Below are 21,037 nucleotides of genomic sequence, written 5' to 3'. Positions count from 1 at the left end.
ATGTGCCCTCGTGGCGTGATTCCCAAATCCTTTATAATCTTACAAAAGCACTTTCTTTCTGAAGAAATGTCCAGTTTCAGATAAGATGCTTCCATTATCTGAACCAGCTATTTCGCTTTGTCAGTTAAGAAGGAAATTGAAACAACCTGAGGGTTTTGAAGGGTCAGGGGTGGGAGGTTGGGGCAACCTGAGGGTTTTGAAGGGTCAAGGGTGGGAGGTGGGGGGAACAGGTGGTGGGTAATGGGGAGGGCACGTTTTGCATGGAGCACTGGGTGTTGTGCAAAAAGAATGAATACTGTTACGCTGAAAAAAATAAATAAAATGGAAAAAAAAAAAAGAAGGAAATTGAAGCCTAACTCATGGAAGAGACTACCACACCTATTAATAGGTGCATTTAAAATAGCCCTGATAACCAAAATCAACACATTAATTTAATACATTTCTAATTATGTATAATTATTATAATAATATATATAGTTATATCTATTATTATGTATAATAACTTGACAGTCATTTCAATGGAACAGAAATAATAGAGACAACTTCTGATTGTCTCTATTATTGTCTGATTAAACAAACTTTAAACTTTGTCAAAAGTGCAAAAATGCCAGATCAGATTATTTACTGATTAAACAAAATACCCATTTGTGAAAAGAAGTCAAATGTATAACAAAGACAGTAAAATTGTCTGAAACTCAGCTACCACCCAGAAAGAGAATTATCATTAATATTTTGGTAACCATTGTGTCATATGTATTTCTATGCATTTACATATAACATAGGAATTTGTGGGAATTATACATAAGTTGGTTTGTGGACAAGTCCTTGCTGATCCTACAGTCTTTTGATGGAGGCATCTATCTCTCCTTCGCCTATGGCTCCTGAGCCAATAGAAAAGCCTAGTATATGTCCCTCCATAACTCCCTCCATGTTCACACAATCTTATGTCAATAGCTATAATTTATTAAGTGTTTATAATATTTTCTGGCATCTTTCCTCCACCCTTTTTTTCCCTAGATGTCTCAGCTTATTCTTTTGTTTGTTGGTTGGCTGAAGTATAGTTGACACACAATGTTACATTAGTTTCAGGTGTACAACTAGTGATTCCACAAGTCCATGTTTAAACCTAAATCTAAACTGTGCTATGCTCGCCACAAGTGTAGCTACTATCTGTCACCATACAACACTATTACAATACTGCTGACTATATTACCTATGTTCCACTTTATTTTTTAAAGACGTGTTACTTTCTTTATATAAAGATTTTATTTATTTATTTGAAAAAGAGAGTGAGAGAAAGAGAATGAGCTGGGGGGAAGAGCAGGGGGAAAGGGAGAAGCAGACTCCCAGCTGAGTAGGGAACCCTGATGTGTGACTCCATTCCAGAACCTGGGGATCATGACCTGAGCTGAAGGCAGAAGTTTAACTAACTGAGCCACCAAGACATGTTATTTTTGAGGCTTCCTTTCATCTCCTATTTTGCTTTCTGCCTCATTCATCTAGAACCTGAAAGCCCTGCTTCCTCATATGAGGAGTCATCCACACTTGATGTTGCAGAAGGTCCTCAGGGTGCTCTGCTGTTCCCTGTTTCCTTTTGACTTGTAGCATAAGGCCTCATACAAAAAGCAAAACAATAATATAAATTACAAAAATGGATGACATTGGCAAATAAATAAAGGTCACAATATGACTAAACAAATAGGGACTTCTTGGTTATTTTTACAACAATAAAAAAAAAATGCTGGCCATTGGGATTAACCATGCTGAAGTTTTGATTAGGCCATGTATTTAAGGACCATAATTCCAGCATTTCTGCAGTGTGAAACATTTTAAAACATTAACATAACACAAACATTACATAAAAGTATAATTAGTATTCAATTTTCTAATGGTTTAAAAAGATTGAGCATTTTTATTTTTTAGCTAAAGGAACTAAAAGAGGAAATTATTAAACACAAAAATACAAATAAGCTTCATGGTGAATACTGCATTAATGTTAAACTAAATATAAATGGAAACATAGTTCACTCATTAAACTTTTATTTATTTAACATTTATTGATTGATTGATTGATTGATTTAACATATCCATATCCCAGATACTGTGGGATGTTGTAGGGGAACAAGGGTGAAAGATAGAGCTCCTGCCTTCAATAAGTTTATGGTTGAGTGCTGCGCTGTCCAACAGAAAGATAATGCAATCACATGTATAATTTTTTAAAAAGTAAAGAGGGGGAATAAATTTTAATAATATATTTTATTTAACCCACTATACCCAAAACATCATTTCAACATGTAAACTACATTTAAAAATTACTAATAGGATATTTCACATACTTTTTATTAAGTCTTCGAAATCCAGTATGTGTTTCATACACATGGCACATCTCCAACTGGACAGCCGTATTTCAGGGTTCGATAGCCACTCGTGGTGGGTGGCTATTGTTTTGGAAGTACAAGCCTAGTGCATTTGTCAGAATGGGCTAGGTTACGATGTGCACAAACAACCCCAACATCCTAGCTATTTAAAACATTAAAAATACATTTCTCACCCAAGCTACATGTCTTTTGCAGGTCAGCAGGGTTTCAGGTCGTAGAAGTCATTCAGGACTCAGATTTCATCCCGTCACACAATCACAGTTAAGAGGAAGGAAAAGTAGAATTGAACACTGGCTATTAAATGCTTTCTCCTGAAAATGACATACATTACTTCTATGCCAAAGCGAGGCGTGCAGCCAAAGGCGGTGGGAAGTATGATCCTATCGCCGCCCAGAAAGCTGAGAGCTGGAATATTTGCTGTCCAACACCAGTGATTACCACATCTATTAAGTGAACATCATGAGTCAAACTATGTGAAAAGGAAACAGGGAGATAAGGCACACAGCTAGAGCTAAGTTACAACAGGGGGTAGAACGTGATGAGAGCAGCAAGAGACAGATAAAATGCTGAGGGAATTCAGGGGAAGGCAAACTTACTTCTGGCCCCAGTGGAGAAGCAGCTAGAAATGGTTACTGCTTGCCTAGAACTATCTGACACATCTGGAAGACAGTTCCACCTAATTAACTCAGAGGCTAGCCCTGAGAAACCAGATATCTCAACTCTATTATAAATAGAGTACAAATGGCCACTGCACACACCTTATAGAAATGCAGAATACAATATATACTAAACTCACACATCCACTTTGAGGGTAATTTTGTATAAATTGTCTTTTTAAACCACTCACTCTGAGATAATAAAACAGCCATCTCTGAACCAGTCATCAGATCACCCAGACCATTTCACTACCTCAGAAAAGGGGCAAGGAAGGAAGAAACCTACAGTTACTCACATGCACTGTTCTGGAAACCTACAACAGAACAAGAAATGCAATGAAAAAACATAGTATCAAAAAGACAATTTCAATTTCCTAAGCAAAATCTTGGGACATTACTGAGACACTGTTTGGTTGAGAGACTTCTTTTGCTCTCATAGGCTCCCGCGGCCATTTGGAAAGGAGCTAGTTGTATCCAGGAATATTTTATATATTACAGAAATGTGAGATTAATGGATTTTAAAGTATCAAGGAATGTAGAACTTGTGGATACCACCAAGAATAACTCATGAAAGACCTGTCCTCGTGTCCGCATAGATGGGTGGTTGAGTATCATAAACCTCAGAAAGAGATACGTATACCTTGTAGAATACCTACTGATTTGTCGTATGTGCATAAGACATATCCCATTCTATCAATCACTAAAGGGAGTATATCAGATATACAAAACAACTTACAGAATTTCTCATGAAATACAGCCTTATTCCCACATCCTCACTGAGAAACCAAATGGCAGACAATTCTCTATTATACCAGAAAAAGGCAGGGTCACCAATGTATAATTCAGGAAAAAAAAAAAACACAATTTGCAGAATAGCCACTAATCTACAAAAACTGTGCTACAAAAACTGTATCTCATTCTGTCAATCACTGAAGATAAAAGTACATTAGATATTCATAATAATACATAGAATTTTTCAGGAGAAGAGACCTTATTCCCAAATTCTTTTCACAGAAAAAGCAAATATTAGACAATTATTTACCAGATCCTGAAAGCTTTATATAAATGTCAATATTATTATTCTTTAAAATGCAGTATATACTAGAATTATTAATATACTTAACATAATTGTCAATAAGATTATTAGAATATACAGAATATCACCATGAAATGGCTATAACACCTCTGATAACCTCCTGCAATTAAAACATAGTCACACATGAAACTATTAAGAACATCAGAATTATAGGACCAACGCCATTACTCTTCCAGTCTTCCACTGACTTTGGCAGGGCATTAAGGGACACTGATCAGTTGACACTTTGTAGGTCACAGAGGGTATAAGATATAGTTTGGGGCTCTACTAAGCAGAGAGAAAAGGTACATACCCATGAAAAGATAATAAGTTAAAAGAAGAAAAATCACTTTAAGTTGAGGTGGTCAAAAGACTTATAGGAATCAAAAGGTGAGCTGACTCAAAAGGATTTCAACTGCTAAGAAGAAAACAGAACAGCATTCTGGGAATAAATAAAAATTCAAAAATGTAAGATTGTGGAGAAACAATTGGATATCCATATGCAAAAGAACGTCATTGGACCCCTAATTCACACCATACACAAAAATTACTGGGGTGCCTAGATGGCTCAGTTAGTTAAGCATCTAACTCTTAATTTTGACTCAGGTCATGATCTCAGGGTTGTGAGATCAAGCCCTGTGTTGGGCTCTGTGCTGAGTGTGGAGCCTGCTTAGGATTCTCTCTCCCTCTGCCCTTCCCCACTCTTTGTCTGTCACTCCCTCCCTCTCAAAAAAAATTATTGAAAAATAGATAAAAAACATAACTATGAAACTATAAAGTTCTTAGAAGAAAATGAAGACATAAATCTTCATGACCCTGGATTAGATGATGGCTTTTTAATTATGATAACAGGGGCACATGCAAAAAAAAAAAAGGAAGAAAAAACAGACATATTGGATTTCATTAAAAATTAAAAACTTGTGTGTTTCATCATTAAGAATTTGAAATGACAACTCACAGAAGAAGAGAAAATATTGAAGCTCACATAACTGATTAGGGACTATTATCTAGAGTACATAAGCAACTCTTATAACGCAATAATATAAACACAAATATAAACACAAATCCATTTGGAGCATAGGCAAAGGCTATGAATAAGTATTTCTCCAAAGAAGATACACAAATGATCAATAAACTGATGGAAAGATGCTTAACATCATTAGTCACCAGGGAAATACAAATCAAAACCACTTAATACCATTTCACACCCATTAGCATGGATATAATAAAAAAAAAACACAGATAAGGACAAGGCAAGATAATAATAATGGCAAGAGTGTGGAGGAATTGGAATCCTCAGTAACTGCTGATGAGAAAGTAAAGTGTGGTAGCTGCTGTGAAAAACAGTCTAGTACTTCCTCAAAAGGTTAACCACAGAGTAACCATTTGACCCAGGACTTACACTCCTAGATATATACCAAAGAAAAATAAAAACATGTATTCATACAAAAACCTAACATGAATATTCATAGCAGCATATTCATAATACCCAAAAAGTAGAAACAAACTATATGTTCATCAACTGATGAATGGATAAAAAATGTTATATTCATACAATGAAATATTATTTAGCCATAAAAAGAAATATTGACACGTGGCTACAACGTGGATGAACTCTGAAAACATCAGGGTAAGTGACAGAAGCCAGTCACAAAAGACCACGGATGGTGTGGTTCCATTTACTTGAAATGACCAGAACAGGCAAATCTATAGAGACTGATAGTAGATTAGTAGCTTATAGAAGGGTGGGTGAAGGAGAGGAAGGAATGACTGTTAATGAGCATGGGGTTTTGGGGGGAGGAGGTAATGAGAATATTCTAAAATTGTGCTGACAGCTGCACAACTGTATAAATATAGTAAAAAAAAAAAACAAAAAAAAAATTGGAAGGGGAGGCGAATCATAAGAGACTATGGACTCTGAAAAACAACCTGAGGGTTTTGAAGGGTCAGGGGTGGGAGGTTGGGGGAACAGGTGGTGGGTAATGGGGAGGGCATGTTTTGCATGGAGCACTGGGTGTTGTGCAAAAAGAATGAATACTGTTACGCTGAAAAAATAAATAAAATGGAAAAAAAAAAAACACTGAGCTATACACTGTAAATAGGTGAATTGCATGGTTATATGAATTATATGTGAACAAAACCTTTTTTTTAAATGCAAGGTGTGTTTGTAGGGAACCATAAATAGGCCATCTGACCAGATACGATAATTGATAGTAAAGGAATGGAAACGAAACTAGAAAACTAAGTTGCTGCTATGATACGCTGAAAGCCCTTCAATGCAAAGAAAAGCAGTTTGAACTGTATCCTACCTTCCCAATATATTACCTGAGGATAATAGACATAAAGAATCCACCTAGTAAGTATCACCATAATGACATCTGCTCTCATTATTATCATTATTAAGAGGTCTCTAATAATTCTATGTTATGTATTCACCTTGCTTGGACCTCTAGATTAGCCTTTTGGGGTCTCCATAGTCTGAATTTTATGTGACCACTTGGGCTTAGCTCCCCCAAGGCCAGAGGTCCATCCAACTGAATTCGATTTCCTTGTGAAAATTAAAGATAACAGAAAACAATTTGATATTTGAAACCCGAAAAAGCAGAAAATAATTTCAGAGCCTTGAAATTCTAGAGCACAATGTAATGCACAAAAGCAATATCCACATAGGTAAATTAGACTTGTAAGTTATCTTGATGTAATAGAATACCACTGGAATAATAAGTGAAAGACAAATTAAGCTCAATAATGGCTACATTCACTAGAAATTACTCAGCCAAACACACATCACCAGTGGGAAACTGTTAGAGAATATTAGCGTGTGAAAGAGAGTGAGCCTTACAAGAACAAGGGAGAAACTGAAGTCACCCAAGGTAACTATAATTTTTCCAGCTCTGATGGATCAGCCCTTTGAGCTACATGAAGAAGCATATAATTTTTTCCCACCCTGCTCTCTTTGAACAAAATAATTCAAAGTACACATGTATTACAAAGTTCAGCCTTTAAAGAGCACTGACATTGTATTAATATTAAAAATAAACCAAGAGAGAAGACGTAATTTTTCCTCTGGGTTTCTTACCTTTTCATTTAGGATCATGAGGGAAAGATAACTTTTCTGATCAACTTTTTTAACTGTCAAGTAGATAATGAATATGTATGCAAATCATCAGTCACTAAAGAAACCCCCCAAATAAATTAACAAAGGAAATGGAAAACAGTGTTCTACCGTTGAGCAGACTATTTCTGTTCTAACTACTCAGCTTAGAATTTATTCCAGTTGTCAGTACGTATCTAATGATACCCAAGTTACTTCTTTTTTTTTTTTTTAATGTGTTCACTTACTTTACTAACACATTTACCGTGTTATCACCATGGAATGTAAATTCAGGTTAGACAAGAAAACTTCACAACTGTAATAAAGCATTCTGGAGTATACCAAAGTTTGAGTATAATGTCTGACCAAACCTCCTTGCTTATAAATCATTAATCACTTCAACCACAGGTAATTTGTTAACATTTATGATTCTTACAGAGAAAATAAACAAACTTCATACATTTAAAAAGTGTTTTTCACTTACCTTTGCGTTAGTACTTAGAATACACATCTCTATTTCAAGATGACATTTAAAAATTATTCTAATACAACAGCAGCATAAATATAACTCTGCAATTACAGAAGAAGCTTAACTGAGATCCAGAGGTAAGTTATTCTCATGTTTACAAGTATGATTCTGAAATAAACACTACTTCCAAGCAGCTATTATCAGCTTTTTAGGTTTGGTTTAAATACACATATTTTCAGTTGTGGGGAAAGTTATAACATAATAATAATATTAATTATATATAAATACATAAATATTTCTACTTATATTAATTTATATAAAATTTATGTGAATATATATTATCTATAAATAAAATTTGTATAAATATACAATTAATATAATATATTAATAATATTCCATGCACTGTTCTGAAAGGGTCAAGAGCTAACCAGCCCTAAAAACTAGAGTACTCAATCAGTCTGAAAAACAGGCAGAAAAAAGTTAAACAGGATTCCTACATAACATCAAAAGCAACTGTGAGTACTTAAGAATTGGTAAATTGTCCTCTTTATAATTAATTTTATCAGAAGAGTTTAAGAAGGAGCATATATTATCACTATCAAATACATTTGAAAGTGACATGTTTCTTTTGTGCTAATCTGACTCCCTGAATGACCTAACTAAATAACTGGTCACTAGTAATTTTGTTACCAGGCAAATCAAGCCTGCAAGAAAGGAAGGCAATATTTAAATTACCATGCTGTTGTCTGACCTATGCAGATGATTTATTTTCAACATAAACATATAACTCAATAAATGAGATACCTAACTAAAAAGCAAGCACCACCAACAAAACCAAGACCGCTTCTCTTCTTCTAAGGTCTAGGCTTTGTCCAGAAGTCCTTATACATGGAACAGCCCATAACAAGGGTAACTGCTCCCATAACAAAGTTTTGGGTTGCCACATGCATGTGGATTAGGTGAACAGACATTTTAGTATTCCCCCTTCTCTTCAGTTTATATAATCCATATGCAATGATTGCTGCAAACCCTGCTGTTCCAATGGGAACAGTGCATCTTTAGCTTTTCAAATAAGTTTAGATCCCTGATCTTCACTGGACGAAGAAAGAGAAACATCTGTGCCTATTGACATAGTGACTGAAGAATCCTCCTTCCTAGAGTGCTGATAGCATCCCAAGTTACTTTGAAACTCAGGACAGTTATCAATGAGTGATAGAAAGTGAATTAAACCTCTAACATAAAGGGAGATTCTCCCACAGAGTACAAGAGCAGGTTTTCCCACAGCTGCAGAGACCAGTACTCCCTGGGATTCTGCAATGTCAGAACCTACTAAACTCTCTGCCCCTCTAGTTTCCAAGCAACCTCCTCTTCCAAGTTTGGTTCTGTACCAAATGACGCTACTTGAGGACCTAGCCTGGAATAAGAAATTAGTTGGCATTAGCACAGAGTAACATGTGGTTCAGAAGAACTCTGAGTTGAAGAAAAAAACTAACTGGAGATTTCAAAACCACTATGGATAACCCACCTGCGATTAATCAAGTGGTTAAACACAGACAACCCATAGGTCTATTACTTCTCTTTAAATGCCTGGAAATGCACGTGGTGACCTGAATTTCAGCAGTCTGCTCATGGAGCCCCTGGATGGTTTTTCCACTGGCACCCTACTTGTCAATACATATACTGTCTTGTCTTTTGTGTTCATATATCTTTAAAAGGAGGAGGAAAAGAATGGAGATAAAGGCATTATCTGCAAGCTATTTTGAGAACATGGAGTATTATAAAATTTATTTCTCTCTTTTAAAAAGAAAAACTTCACTATATACTATGCCATATAAATTCCAAGCACAGTTCAATCACTTCTCTTATTCAAATACAAATTATTCATGTTTCTAATTATAATAGAAAGGGTACTTTCAACAAATACAGTCTTCCTCCATCTATTTATTTTTCCAAAATACAATATAATTCTTAATTACTTTCCAACATTTACCTGAATTGAAAAGGCAGGAAGTATCCCAGCCTTTGAGCCAAGAGAAAGCACAGTTATCACCTATCCTTGAAGATCAGAAATAACCCTTCAAGATTGGAAGTTTCATTTCCAAACCACCTCTCATATAGAGCTTATTACCTGGTCGGAGGGAAAAAACTTCCATAGCCCTAGAACCTAAGCTTATTTTGTCTCTGAGCCAAAGAAGACTACAGTTCCTAACAGAATGGCATAATAAGCAATCTTCTAAGAGCTACAGTCAGTAATTTACTAAAATTACTCCAAAAGACAGCATAGGAAGCATAAACCTTTAGCTAAGTATAATATTTCTCTTTCTATGACTTAAGGAAAAGGGATTTAGAAATAAACTACTAGGTGGATTTAAAAATAAGAAAACTACAAATCTATTCAAGATGAAAATAAGCAACTGGCTAGAGTAAATGATGACCTTAATATGTTCAAAATTAATAGAAAGGAAAAGAAAAAGTAATAGGAAATTCTACGAATGGAAAATCCAGAGGCAAGTATATGCCTCCCAAGTGGAAAATCTAACATTAGACATTAAAACCTAGGCATTCTTTCTTTGGATGATCTTCTTACAAATTATCCACAGGAATCCAAATATTAGAGCAAAAAAAAAAACCCTGGCACATGAAAGTCAGTATTTGAATATATACTCTGGGAAAAGGAACAGCAAGAACACTCTTGCTGAATGGAATACAGCAGCGATTTATAGCTAACACATTTAGGATTATTATAAGCTATTATTGATTGGGATTAATAAAGATGGCCAAATGCTGAATTCCAAAATAAAATTTGGAAACATTCCAGAATCATTCTAAAATTGTGCATCCTATGGAGGAGCATGAATATATAATCGAATACTGTTTGCCAAGAAACTGACGAAGATTCTAACATTCCTGAATTACTTTTATGAAGGATGACTTCTAGAGAAACCATAATAAGGCTATACATCTGAAATACATTTTTTAACACAGAAAAGGAGGGCATGTTTGCAAACCATATGCCTGATGGAATTAATTTTCAAGGTCCTGAAGGTAATTTATACATATTTTGTCAAAAAAGGGAAAAAAGTGGCCATAGGCATGTTTACTTAAAGAAACAAAACAAAACAAAAAAGATGTGGCTGGGCCAGCCATATTAAGTAGTCAGTAAAGTAAATTTTCTACTGTACTCTTTTTCCCTCAACTATTTTCAGACCTACAAGGCCCCTGGGTTTCATCTTTTCCCTAGTCCCCCATCAAAATGTATTTGCAATAAGGATCTAATATCACCGCTTTTTTCCTTTGGCCCTGTGTTGCTATTTTCAAAGGTCTCTGCTTTCTTTCCCATTACAGAATAAAAGACTTTGTCCTGGTTGAAGTAATTTCAGCATTCAGAGAGCAACTGGGGAAGTCATAAGGCTATTTTACCTTTGAAATCTTACTATTAAACAACTGCCCATCCTATTTTCCTACAAAGCCAGTGCTGCTTTGGAAAGATAACCCTCACATTTGAAACTGCTTCTTAAACTATGTCAACTCCATACAAAAGGAGCAGGTTCTCTTTCTCTTTTTACATCAATGTGCCTCCATCTTTTTAATCTGGTTGACCCCATTCAGTGACTGAAGAACACACTCCACAATTTCTATCATCTCCTACCAAGAAGGTGTACGAGAATATGAAAGCATCCCTGCTGTTAATTCAAAAGAAGTTAGTGACCTGAGGGACCCAGAGAGGGTAACCCTGGGAGAGGTGATAAACCATACTGCTCACACTGAAGAAATAGCGGTTTCCTGGTATAAGCTTTCATGTGTTTCAGAAATCGTACTTCTCCCTTTGTCATTTTTAAGCAGGGAGGTAGAGCTGCCACAAATGTTTAGTAGCTGGGAAGGCAATGGTCAAAAACTCAAATGCCTCAGCATTTTCTGTGAGCAGCTCACAGAAATAAAAGCGTGGACTGAGTGAGGGAGAAACAGGGAGTGAGATACGAAGAGGCAGCAAAATCCCCTAAAAGTGACATCTGTGACTCAGCTACATTGTGGCCACGCAACGTTGTCAAATCTTTTTTTTTTTTTTTTAAAGAAAACAGAAATACAGATTTTCTTGTAAATTTTGTTAGCAACTACCAGTAATTCAAATTTTGAAAAACACTGACTAAGACAACTCTGGGTGAGTCAAAGTAAAGCCATCAGCTGTCAGGGTGCGTCCCATTTGTCACCCATTTGGAGTCTCTTTTATATAGTTATGATCACCTGGTTCTATTTCCTGATGATTTTACCGAAGAGATTTTACCTACAGAATTCAGAGAAATTAAGTAATATGATGGTTAATTTTATGTGTCAACTTGGAGGGTGTTTGGGATGAGATTACCATTTAAATCCATGAATCTGGGGTAAAGCAGGTTGCCCTCCATAATATGGGTGGGACTTATGCAATCATCTGAGGGCCTGAAAAGAACAGAGTGGCCTCCCTGAGCTAGAAGACTCCAGAAGATTTCTGGAAGATTCTCCAGAAGATTGCTGTGGGACTTTGTACTATCAGCTCTCATGGGTCCCAAGCCCACTGGCCCACACTACAGATTTTGGACTCACCAGCCTCGACAATCACCTAAACCAATTCTTTATGATAAGTCTTTTTCTGAATATATAGATACACAAATCCTATTGGTTCTGTTTCTCAAAGAACACTGACCAACATGAATAATTTGGCCAAAATCACATAGCTAATTTGGGGGCAGGTAGGGGGGAAGAATTGTTCTAACTCTGCCTAGAATATATTCCAGCATACTGTGCTAGATCAGTAATCCTGGTGGAGTAAGAGAAGACATTACAGGTGTGTATATCTATATACATTATAAAAATCTGAGACAGTATGTCTCAGAGTGTAATTGCAGCACTACAGAATCATGTAGATGCTTGTTTATATGCAGATTCCTAGGCCTAGCTCCAGATCTATTGAATCCAGGTCTCCAGGATGGGGCCCAAGAATCTGCATCTTGAAAGTTCCCTAAGATTATTTTAATGCACACTGAAATTTGAAAACAGTGAAATAATTAGGAGTCAATACAGATTAGTGTTTAAAAGCATGGATTCTGGAGGCAAATTCCCTGGGTTTGAAGCCCAACCCCACCACTTATTAGCTATGTGAGTGACCTTGGGCCAGTGATAGAGATGATGTGATGATTGAAAAAAGAAATGTTGTAAACACTTACATGTAATTAGCATTTAATTAACGGTAGTGATTACTACTAAACTCTCTCATCACAGGTGTTTTGGCACAATTTCAGTATCATGTTAATCTATATTTATAGTGATAAGCACAGTGGCACTTTAAGATCTTGAATTACTTTCTTTTTTTTTTCAAAATTTTATTTATATATTTGACAGACAGAGCTCACAAGTAGGCAGAGAGGCAGGCAGAGAGAGAGGAGGAAGCAGGCTCCCCGCAGATCAGAGAGCCTGATGTGGGGCTTGATCCCAGGACCCTGGGATCCTGACCCAAGCTGAAGGCAGAGGCTTAACCCACTGAGCCACCCAGGCACCCTGCTAAATTACTTTCTAAAGCAAAGATCAATGTGGTTAGATGCTGAGTGTTTCATTTTATGCAAATTCTTTGTAACTGGTGATTTCTTTTAACTGGTGACTCTTTGTAATTTGGGGGATTTGTGTATAATATTTATAATAACTCTCTAAAGATTAAAACATTTGATTAGCCTGAATACCACATTTGACTATAACACATAACAGAGAATCTGTTGTATATGTGCACCATGTAGTGTGAAGACAAATACTTTAAGTAGTATGGTCTTTCCGCAATCTACTGATCTCTTCTCTATTTCTGTAAGGGTTGATGTTTATTTTACTTACGTTTTAGCTCTCCAGTTCTTACCTCAGTCAGCCTCCATTATACTTATTCAAAATAAATTATTTCATGAATTAAATTTTAACACTAACATAATGGCTTTGATCCACCATTCTTCCACTAACAAACTGTCATACTATCTAAAGAAAATATATACATACAGTAGTTTAAAAAGTAGGCTAGAAATAATATGGACTCGTGGAATATTTAGGTGATCCCCATGCCCCCCTCAAAGTCCAATTCACTTGTATTTTAATCTTTTATCCCACCAAACTCTTAACCAGAGAGGAGTTATAGCTAATAAACAGAACCTACCCAAATACAGGAGCTAGTACACAAGTAAAGGGAAGCCATATGACAAAAAATTGAGAAAAGCCAGAAATATGGAAGTCTTTTTAATCATTAAGAACTGTATACAAACTTGGGTCTCTTTGTGCATGAATTTGAGAAGGTCAGAAATTGTCTTCTAACAGAGTAGATCTGCTTTAGGACAGCTTAAAACATGGGAAATATATTGCAGAACCTATGTGGCACAATTAAGGAATTAATTGAAAGTGAAAAATAAAAATAAGAGAAATCAATAATTATGATAGGCAGGATTTGACTTAGAAGAGAGGGAATATGCCCAAGAAAATAAGGACATGGGCAAAATAAGGCTTTGGGTATAAAAACTGTTATTCTTCCATTTAGCACTTAAATCAGGAGGACGAGCTCTCCAGAAGGGAGTCTCCTGGTTGAACTGAGGCAGAGAGACCAAGAGTGAAGTAGCTGTTCCCTATAGAGGAGATGATCTGAAATAGGAGAACATCAGTAATCTGAGGACTAGATTCAGGACTAGAATACCAGTGGTTACAGTTTATCAGCCTAAGGGCAGACTAACACATTTACATGTACCCAGTATCACACAAAACTCACCAACTTCATGTTAGTGAGAGACTTCTCAAAGACAGAAGCAAGAATAAAGAAGCGGCAGGGGAAGGGGTTTTACCAGACCCTTCATCCACTGGCCCATTCAATTAGCAGTTGCCAAAGTCAATCCCATGCAAGGTACTGTTCAAGGGAAAAACAAAATGAAACCAAAATAAAATAAAAGACATGGTCTATGCCCCCACAAATTAGAATCTAGTCAAAGGACAGAACATAAAGAATATGTATATAAGAAACAAAAGTAACACAAAGGAATAATCATAATGTTTGAGTTTCAGTATTCTAGCAGAGTTAAAGGAAAGAAAGATTACTTTAATGGAAGTGAATTAGAAAGAATGAATGAATTTAGTGGTTTTTGAGAAGGCCTGGAGAGTCAAGCTTGACTTGATTATAAGATGGAAGGAAGCCAAAATATAAAGAAGCAACACAAGCAAATGCCTGTGAAGGAAAAAATCAAAAGAACAACCAAGTAAAGCAAGTAGTTGAATCCACTAGGACACAGAGTACTGGCTGGAGAGTTATGGGGGACAAGGCAGGAATCCCACCTGACCATCAAGGATCTTCAGTGCTAGGCTACATTGTTTGGGTTTTACTTGCTGGACAATAGGAAACCACTTAAGGCTTTAATCTGATTGTAGCTGCTTTGCTCTAACCAGGACAAAGTAGTATTTAGGAAAGTGTGAGAACCAGAAGAAAAGCAAGGTGACTCCTACAATAATCCAAAAGAGTGATGACAAATGCCGAAATTAAGGAAATGGGTGTAGGCACAGGAAGGCAAGTGGTACCTGTTAACGGAAGTAGTACCTGCTCCTAAATGTAGAATGTTCTGATATTAATTAGAAGATACACCTAGAAAATGAACATTATATATATATATGAAAATGATATGAGGGAAAATATATTTTTCCCATAGGAATTAGAAACTGATCCTATTTTTAGTATAGTAATTCTTGACATTCCATTCCAAAACCCTTAAGATATTTCTCAAATGTAGCAAGATGGTGGAGGAGTAGGAGACTGAAATATCATCAGGTCCCAGGAGTTCAGCTAGATCGTTATCAAACCATTCTGAACACCTACAGACTTAACAGGAGATAGAAGAGAAGAACAGCAATTCTAGGAAGAGAAAATCGACCACTTTCCAGAAGGTAGGACATGGAGAGCAAAAGGAATTCTTCAGAATCTGAAGCAACAGGAAGATATACCACAGGCGGAGGGGCCAGCTCCCAGCAGGCAGTAGAGCAACAGAGCACAAAATCAGAACTTTTAGAAGTCTTCTCCACTGAGGGATATTGCTCCAGAGGCTAAGCGAGGTGTGGACCCCTCGCCGCTGGGACAGTGTGGTCTCAGGACCCACAGGGACACAAAAAGACCAGGGGTGCCTCAGTGTGCCAAAGTTCCCAGGTATCAGAGCAGGGAAGCTGGCCACAGAGACAAAGCCAAGAAGTGGGCTCTCAGCTCAGGGTTACCTTAAACCATGATCCAAAACCATCCCTTTTCGAGTGGGGACCCAACAAGCAGCAGATCCGGGGAGATCCCCTCCTACTCCTTTGAGAGGAGCGGCGTGGGAGTGCGTGGCAGGAATCTGCTGGATTTGGAGATTCCAAGCAGAGCTGTGCACCAAAGACAGAGGTGCTTGGTCACAGGCTGGGTAAGGTCCGGGTTGCAGCCAGAGACCAGGGAGACGGAAGGGATGGACTGCTTTTCTCTGAGGGCTCACTGAGGAGTGGGGCCCCAAGCTCTCAGCTCCTATAGGCTGGAGATTGGGAAGCCACCATTTTCATTCCCATCCTCCAAACATCTACGGAAAGTGTTCAGACAACGAAAGCTCCCAAGAGTGAACCCGAACAAATTACTTAGCCTGGCCCCTAGTGAGGGCAGTGCAATTCTGCGTTGGGCAAAAACATTTGAGAATCACTGCAACAGTTCCCTCTCCCAGAAGATCAATAAGAACATACAGCCAAGATCAAGTTCACTGATCAATGAGAACTGCAGAACTCCAGAGCTAGGGAAAGCAACACATAGAATTAATGGCTTTTTCCCCATGATCCTTTAGTCTTTCAAAGTTAATTTTTTTATTTTATTTTTTTCTATTCTATTTTTTTAATTCTTCCTCTTTCCTATTTTAATGTTTTTAACTATTTTATCTTGTCAATACCTTTTTTAAAATCTTTTTAAATTTTCATGGTTATAATCATATTTTATCCCTTCATTGTATTTAACCTTATTTCTTCTATACATATAGGTTTTTTTTTTCCTTAAAATTTTGGGATATAATTTTTCTAATAGATCAAAATATACCCTAAAGCTAGCACATAGCTTTGTTCTAGTCTCAAGCTGATCATATTCTTTCCTCTTTTTTTCTTTTTTCAAACAACGTCTTATCTTCTCAATTCCTTTTTTAGAATATTTTTTTACTTTTCATCTTTACACTCATATTCCATCCCTTCATCATGTTTACCCTTATATATATACAAGTTTTATATATATATATATATATATAACTTGTGTGTGTATATATATATGTGTGTGTGTGTGTATCTATATATATATATGTATGTATGTATATATATATATATATATAAGTTTTTCTTTCTTTAAAATTTTGGAAGGTAGTTTCTTCTAACAGACCAAAATACACCCAAAATCAAATATGTGGTTCTGTTCTATTTGCCAGTCTAATGAATATTTTTTTTCTCTTTTCTCCCCCTTTCTTCTCCCCACAAGTTTCAGATCTCTTCTGATATGGAAAGTGTATATTTTTCTGGGGTTGTTGGCACTCTTTTAGTATTTTGTTCTCTCATTCATCTATTCTTACCTGGATAAAATGACAAGGCAGAAAAACTCACCACAAAAAAAAAAGAACAAAAAGGCAGTACCAACAGCTAGGGACCTAATCAATACAGACATTAGTAATATGTCAGAACTAGAGTTCAGGATGATGATTATCAAGGTGCTAGCTGGGCTCAAAAAAAACATCGGAGATATTAGAGAATCCCCTTCTGGAGAAATAAAAGAGCTAAAATCTAACCAAGTTGAAATTAAAAAAAAAAAACCATTAATGAGGTGCAATAAAAAACAGAGGTTCTTACTGCTAGGATAAATGAGGCAGAAGAAAGAATTAGTGATATAGAAGACCAAGTGATGGAGAATAAAGAAGCTGAGCAAAAGAGAGAAGAACAACTACTGGACCATGAGGGGAGAATTCAAGAGAAGAGTGATACCATAAGATGAAACAATATTAGAATACTTGGGATCCCAGAAGAAAAAGAAAGAGAGAAAGGGGCAGAAGGTAGCTTGGAGCAAATTATAACAGAGAATGTCCCTAATTTGGCAAAGGGAACAAGTATCAAAATCCAGAAGGCAAAGAGAACCCCTCTCAAAATCAATAATAAGAGGTCCAAACCCCATCATCTAATAGTAAAACTTACAAGTCTCAGTGACAAAGAGAAAATCCTGAAAGCAGCTTGGGACAAGAGGTGTATACCATACAACAGTAGAACTATTAGATTGGCAACAGACCTATCCACAGAGACCTGAAAGGCCAGAAAGGACTGGCATAATATATTCAGAGCACTAAATGAGGAAAATATGCAGCCAAGAATACTATATCCAGCTAGGCTGTCATTGAAAATAGAAAGAGAGATAAAAAGCTTCCAGTACAAACAAAAACTAATATAATATGCAAACACCAAACCAGCCCTACAGGAAATATTGAAAGCAGTCCTCTAAGCAAAAAGAGTCTAAAAATATTAGACCAGATAGGAACAGAGACAATATACAGTCATAGTCACCCTATAGGCAACACAATGGCACTAAATTCTTACCTTTCAATTGTTACCCTGAGGGGCGCCTGGGTGACTTAGTGGGTTAAGTCTCTGCCTTCGACTCAGGTCATGATCTCAGGGTCCTGGGATTGAGACCTGCACTGGACTCTGCTCAGCAGGGAGTCTCCTTCCCCCTCTCGCTGCCTGCCTCTCTGCCTACTTGTGATATCTCTCTCTCTCTCTCTCTCTGTCAAGTAAACAAATAAAATCTTTAAAAAAAGAAAAAAATAATTAACCTGAATGTAAATGGGCTAAATGCCCCAATCAAAAGACACAGGATATCAGAATGGATTAAAAAAAAAAAAAACCACAAGACCCATTAACATGCAGTCTACAAGAAACTTATTTTAGATCCAAAGACACCTCCAAATTTAAAGTGAGGGGGAGCAAAACAATTTACCATGCTAATGGAAATCAAAAGAAAGCTGGAGTGGCAATCCTTATAACAGACAAATTAGCTTTTAAGCTAAAAACTATAATAAGAGATGAGGAAGGACACTATATCATACTTAAAGGGTCTGTCCAACAAGAAGACCTAACAATTTTAAATATCTATGCCCCTAACATGGGAGCAGCCAATTATATAAACCAGTTAATAACAGAGTCAAAGAAACACATCAACAATAATACAATAATAGTAGGGGACTTTAACACTCCCCTCACTGAAATGGACAGATCATCTAAGCAAAGGATCAACAAGGAAATAAAGGCTTTAAATGACACACTGGACCAGATGGACATCACAGATCTATTCAGAACATTCCATCCCAAAGCAACAGAGTACACATTCTTCTCTAGTTCACATAGAACTTTCTCCAGAATAGATCAAACCCTGGGTCACAAATCAGGTCTCAACCAGTATCAAAGGATTGGGATCATTCCCTGCATATTTTCAGACAACAATGCTTTGAAACTAGAACTCAATCAGAAGAGGAAAGTTGGAAAGAACTCAAATACATGGAGGCTCAAGAACATCCTACTAAAGAATGAGCAGGTCAACCAGGAAATTAAAGAAGAATTTTAAAAAAAATTCATGGAGACAAATGAAAATGAAAGCACAACAGTTCAAAATCTTTGAGACATAGCCAAAGCAGTACTGAGAGGAAAATATATAGCAATACAAGCCTTTCTCAAGAAACAAGAAAGGTCTCAAATACACAACATAGCCCTACCCCTCAAGGAGCTGGAGAAAGAACAGCAAAGAAAGCCTAAACCCAGCAGGAGAAGAGAAATAATAAAGATCAGAGCAGAAATCAATGAAATAGAAACCAAAAGAACAGTTGAACAAATCAATGAAACTAGGAGCTGGTTCTTTGAAAGAATTAATAAGATTGATAAATCCCTGGCCAGACTTAGCCAAAAGAATAGAGAAAGGACCTAAATTAATAAAATCATGAGTGACAGAGGAGAGATCACAACCAATACCAAAGAAATGCAAACAATTATAAGAACAAATTATGAAAAATTATACACCAGCAAATTTGACAATCTGGAAGAAATGGATGCATTCCTAGACACATATAAACTACCAAAACTGAAGCAGGAAGAAATAGAAAACCTGAACAGACCCATAACCAGTAAGGAGACTGAAGCAGTCATCCAAAATCTCCCAACAAACAAGAGCCCAGGGCCAAATGCCTTCCCAGGGGAATTCTACCAAACATTTAAAGAAGAATTAATACCTACTCTCCTGAAACTGTTCCAAAAAACAGAAATGGAAGGAAAACTTCCAAACACATTTTATGCATTACCTTGATCCCTAAACCAGACAAAGACCCCATCAAAAAGGAGAACTACAGACCAATATCCTTGATGAACACAGATGCAAAAATCCTCACCAAAATACTATCCAATAGGATTCAACAATACATTAAAATGATGATTCACCAGACCAAGTGGGATTTATTCCTGGACTGCAAGCTTGGTTCAACATTCGCAAATCAATCAATGTGATATAATACATTAAGAAATGAAAGATCAAGAACTATATGATACTCTCAACAGATGCTGAAAAAGCATTTGACAAAGTACAGCATCCTTTCTTGATCAAAACTCTTCATGTTGTACAGACAGCGGGTACATATCTCAATATCATCAAAGCCATCTATGAAAAACCCACAGTGAATATCATTCTCAATGGGGAAAACCTGAAAGCTTCTCCCCAAAGGTCAAGAACATGGCAGGGCTGTCCACTATCAGCACTGCTATTCAACACAGTACTAGAAGTCCTAGTCTCAGCAATCAGACAACAAGTAGAAATAAAAGGCATCTGAATCAGCAAAGAAGTCAAACTCTCACTCTTTGCAGATGGTATGATACTTTATGTGGAAAACCCAGAAGACTCCACTCCAAAACTGCTAGAACTCATACAGGAATTCAGTATAGTGGCAGGACATAAAATCAATGCACAGAAATCAGTAGAATTTCTATACACAAACAGCAAGATAGAAGAAAGAGAAATTAAGGAGTCGATCCCATTTACAATTGCACCCAAAACTATAAGATGCCTCGGAATAAACCTAACCAAAGAGGCTAAGAATCTATATGCAGAAAACTATAAAGTACTCATGAAAGAAATTGAGGAACACACAAAGAAATGGAAAAACATTCCATGGTCATGGATTGGAAGAACAATATTGTGAAAATGTCTACGCTACCTAGAGCAATCTGCACATTTAATGCAATCCCTATCAAAATACCTGCAACTTTTTCCAAAGAAATGGAATAATCCTAAAATTGATATAGAACCAGAAAAGACCC

General features: G+C 36.6%; 2 protein-coding genes across 3 annotated transcripts in view; both read right to left on the bottom strand.

Annotated features, from left to right (window-relative positions):
* PLCL1 (phospholipase C like 1 (inactive)) overlaps window positions 1–21,037 on the bottom strand; it is a 362,944-nt gene that overhangs the window by 189,756 nt on the left and 152,151 nt on the right. The window lies entirely within an intron of this gene.
* Window positions 8,527–12,278, bottom strand: LOC123951095 (HIG1 domain family member 1A, mitochondrial-like). The gene is given in 3 exon segments (XM_046019762.1): window positions 8,527–8,723; window positions 8,726–8,809; window positions 12,254–12,278. Coding segments are annotated over 2 exon segments (276 nt in total). The 5' UTR covers window positions 8,805–8,809; window positions 12,254–12,278.

This window comes from Meles meles, chromosome 9, assembly GCF_922984935.1.
Source record: "Meles meles chromosome 9, mMelMel3.1 paternal haplotype, whole genome shotgun sequence".
NCBI classification, from domain to species: Eukaryota; Metazoa; Chordata; class Mammalia; order Carnivora; family Mustelidae; genus Meles; species Meles meles.
The sequence above is the reverse complement of the archived record's forward strand: the minus strand, read 5'-3'. Positions and strand labels throughout refer to the sequence as shown.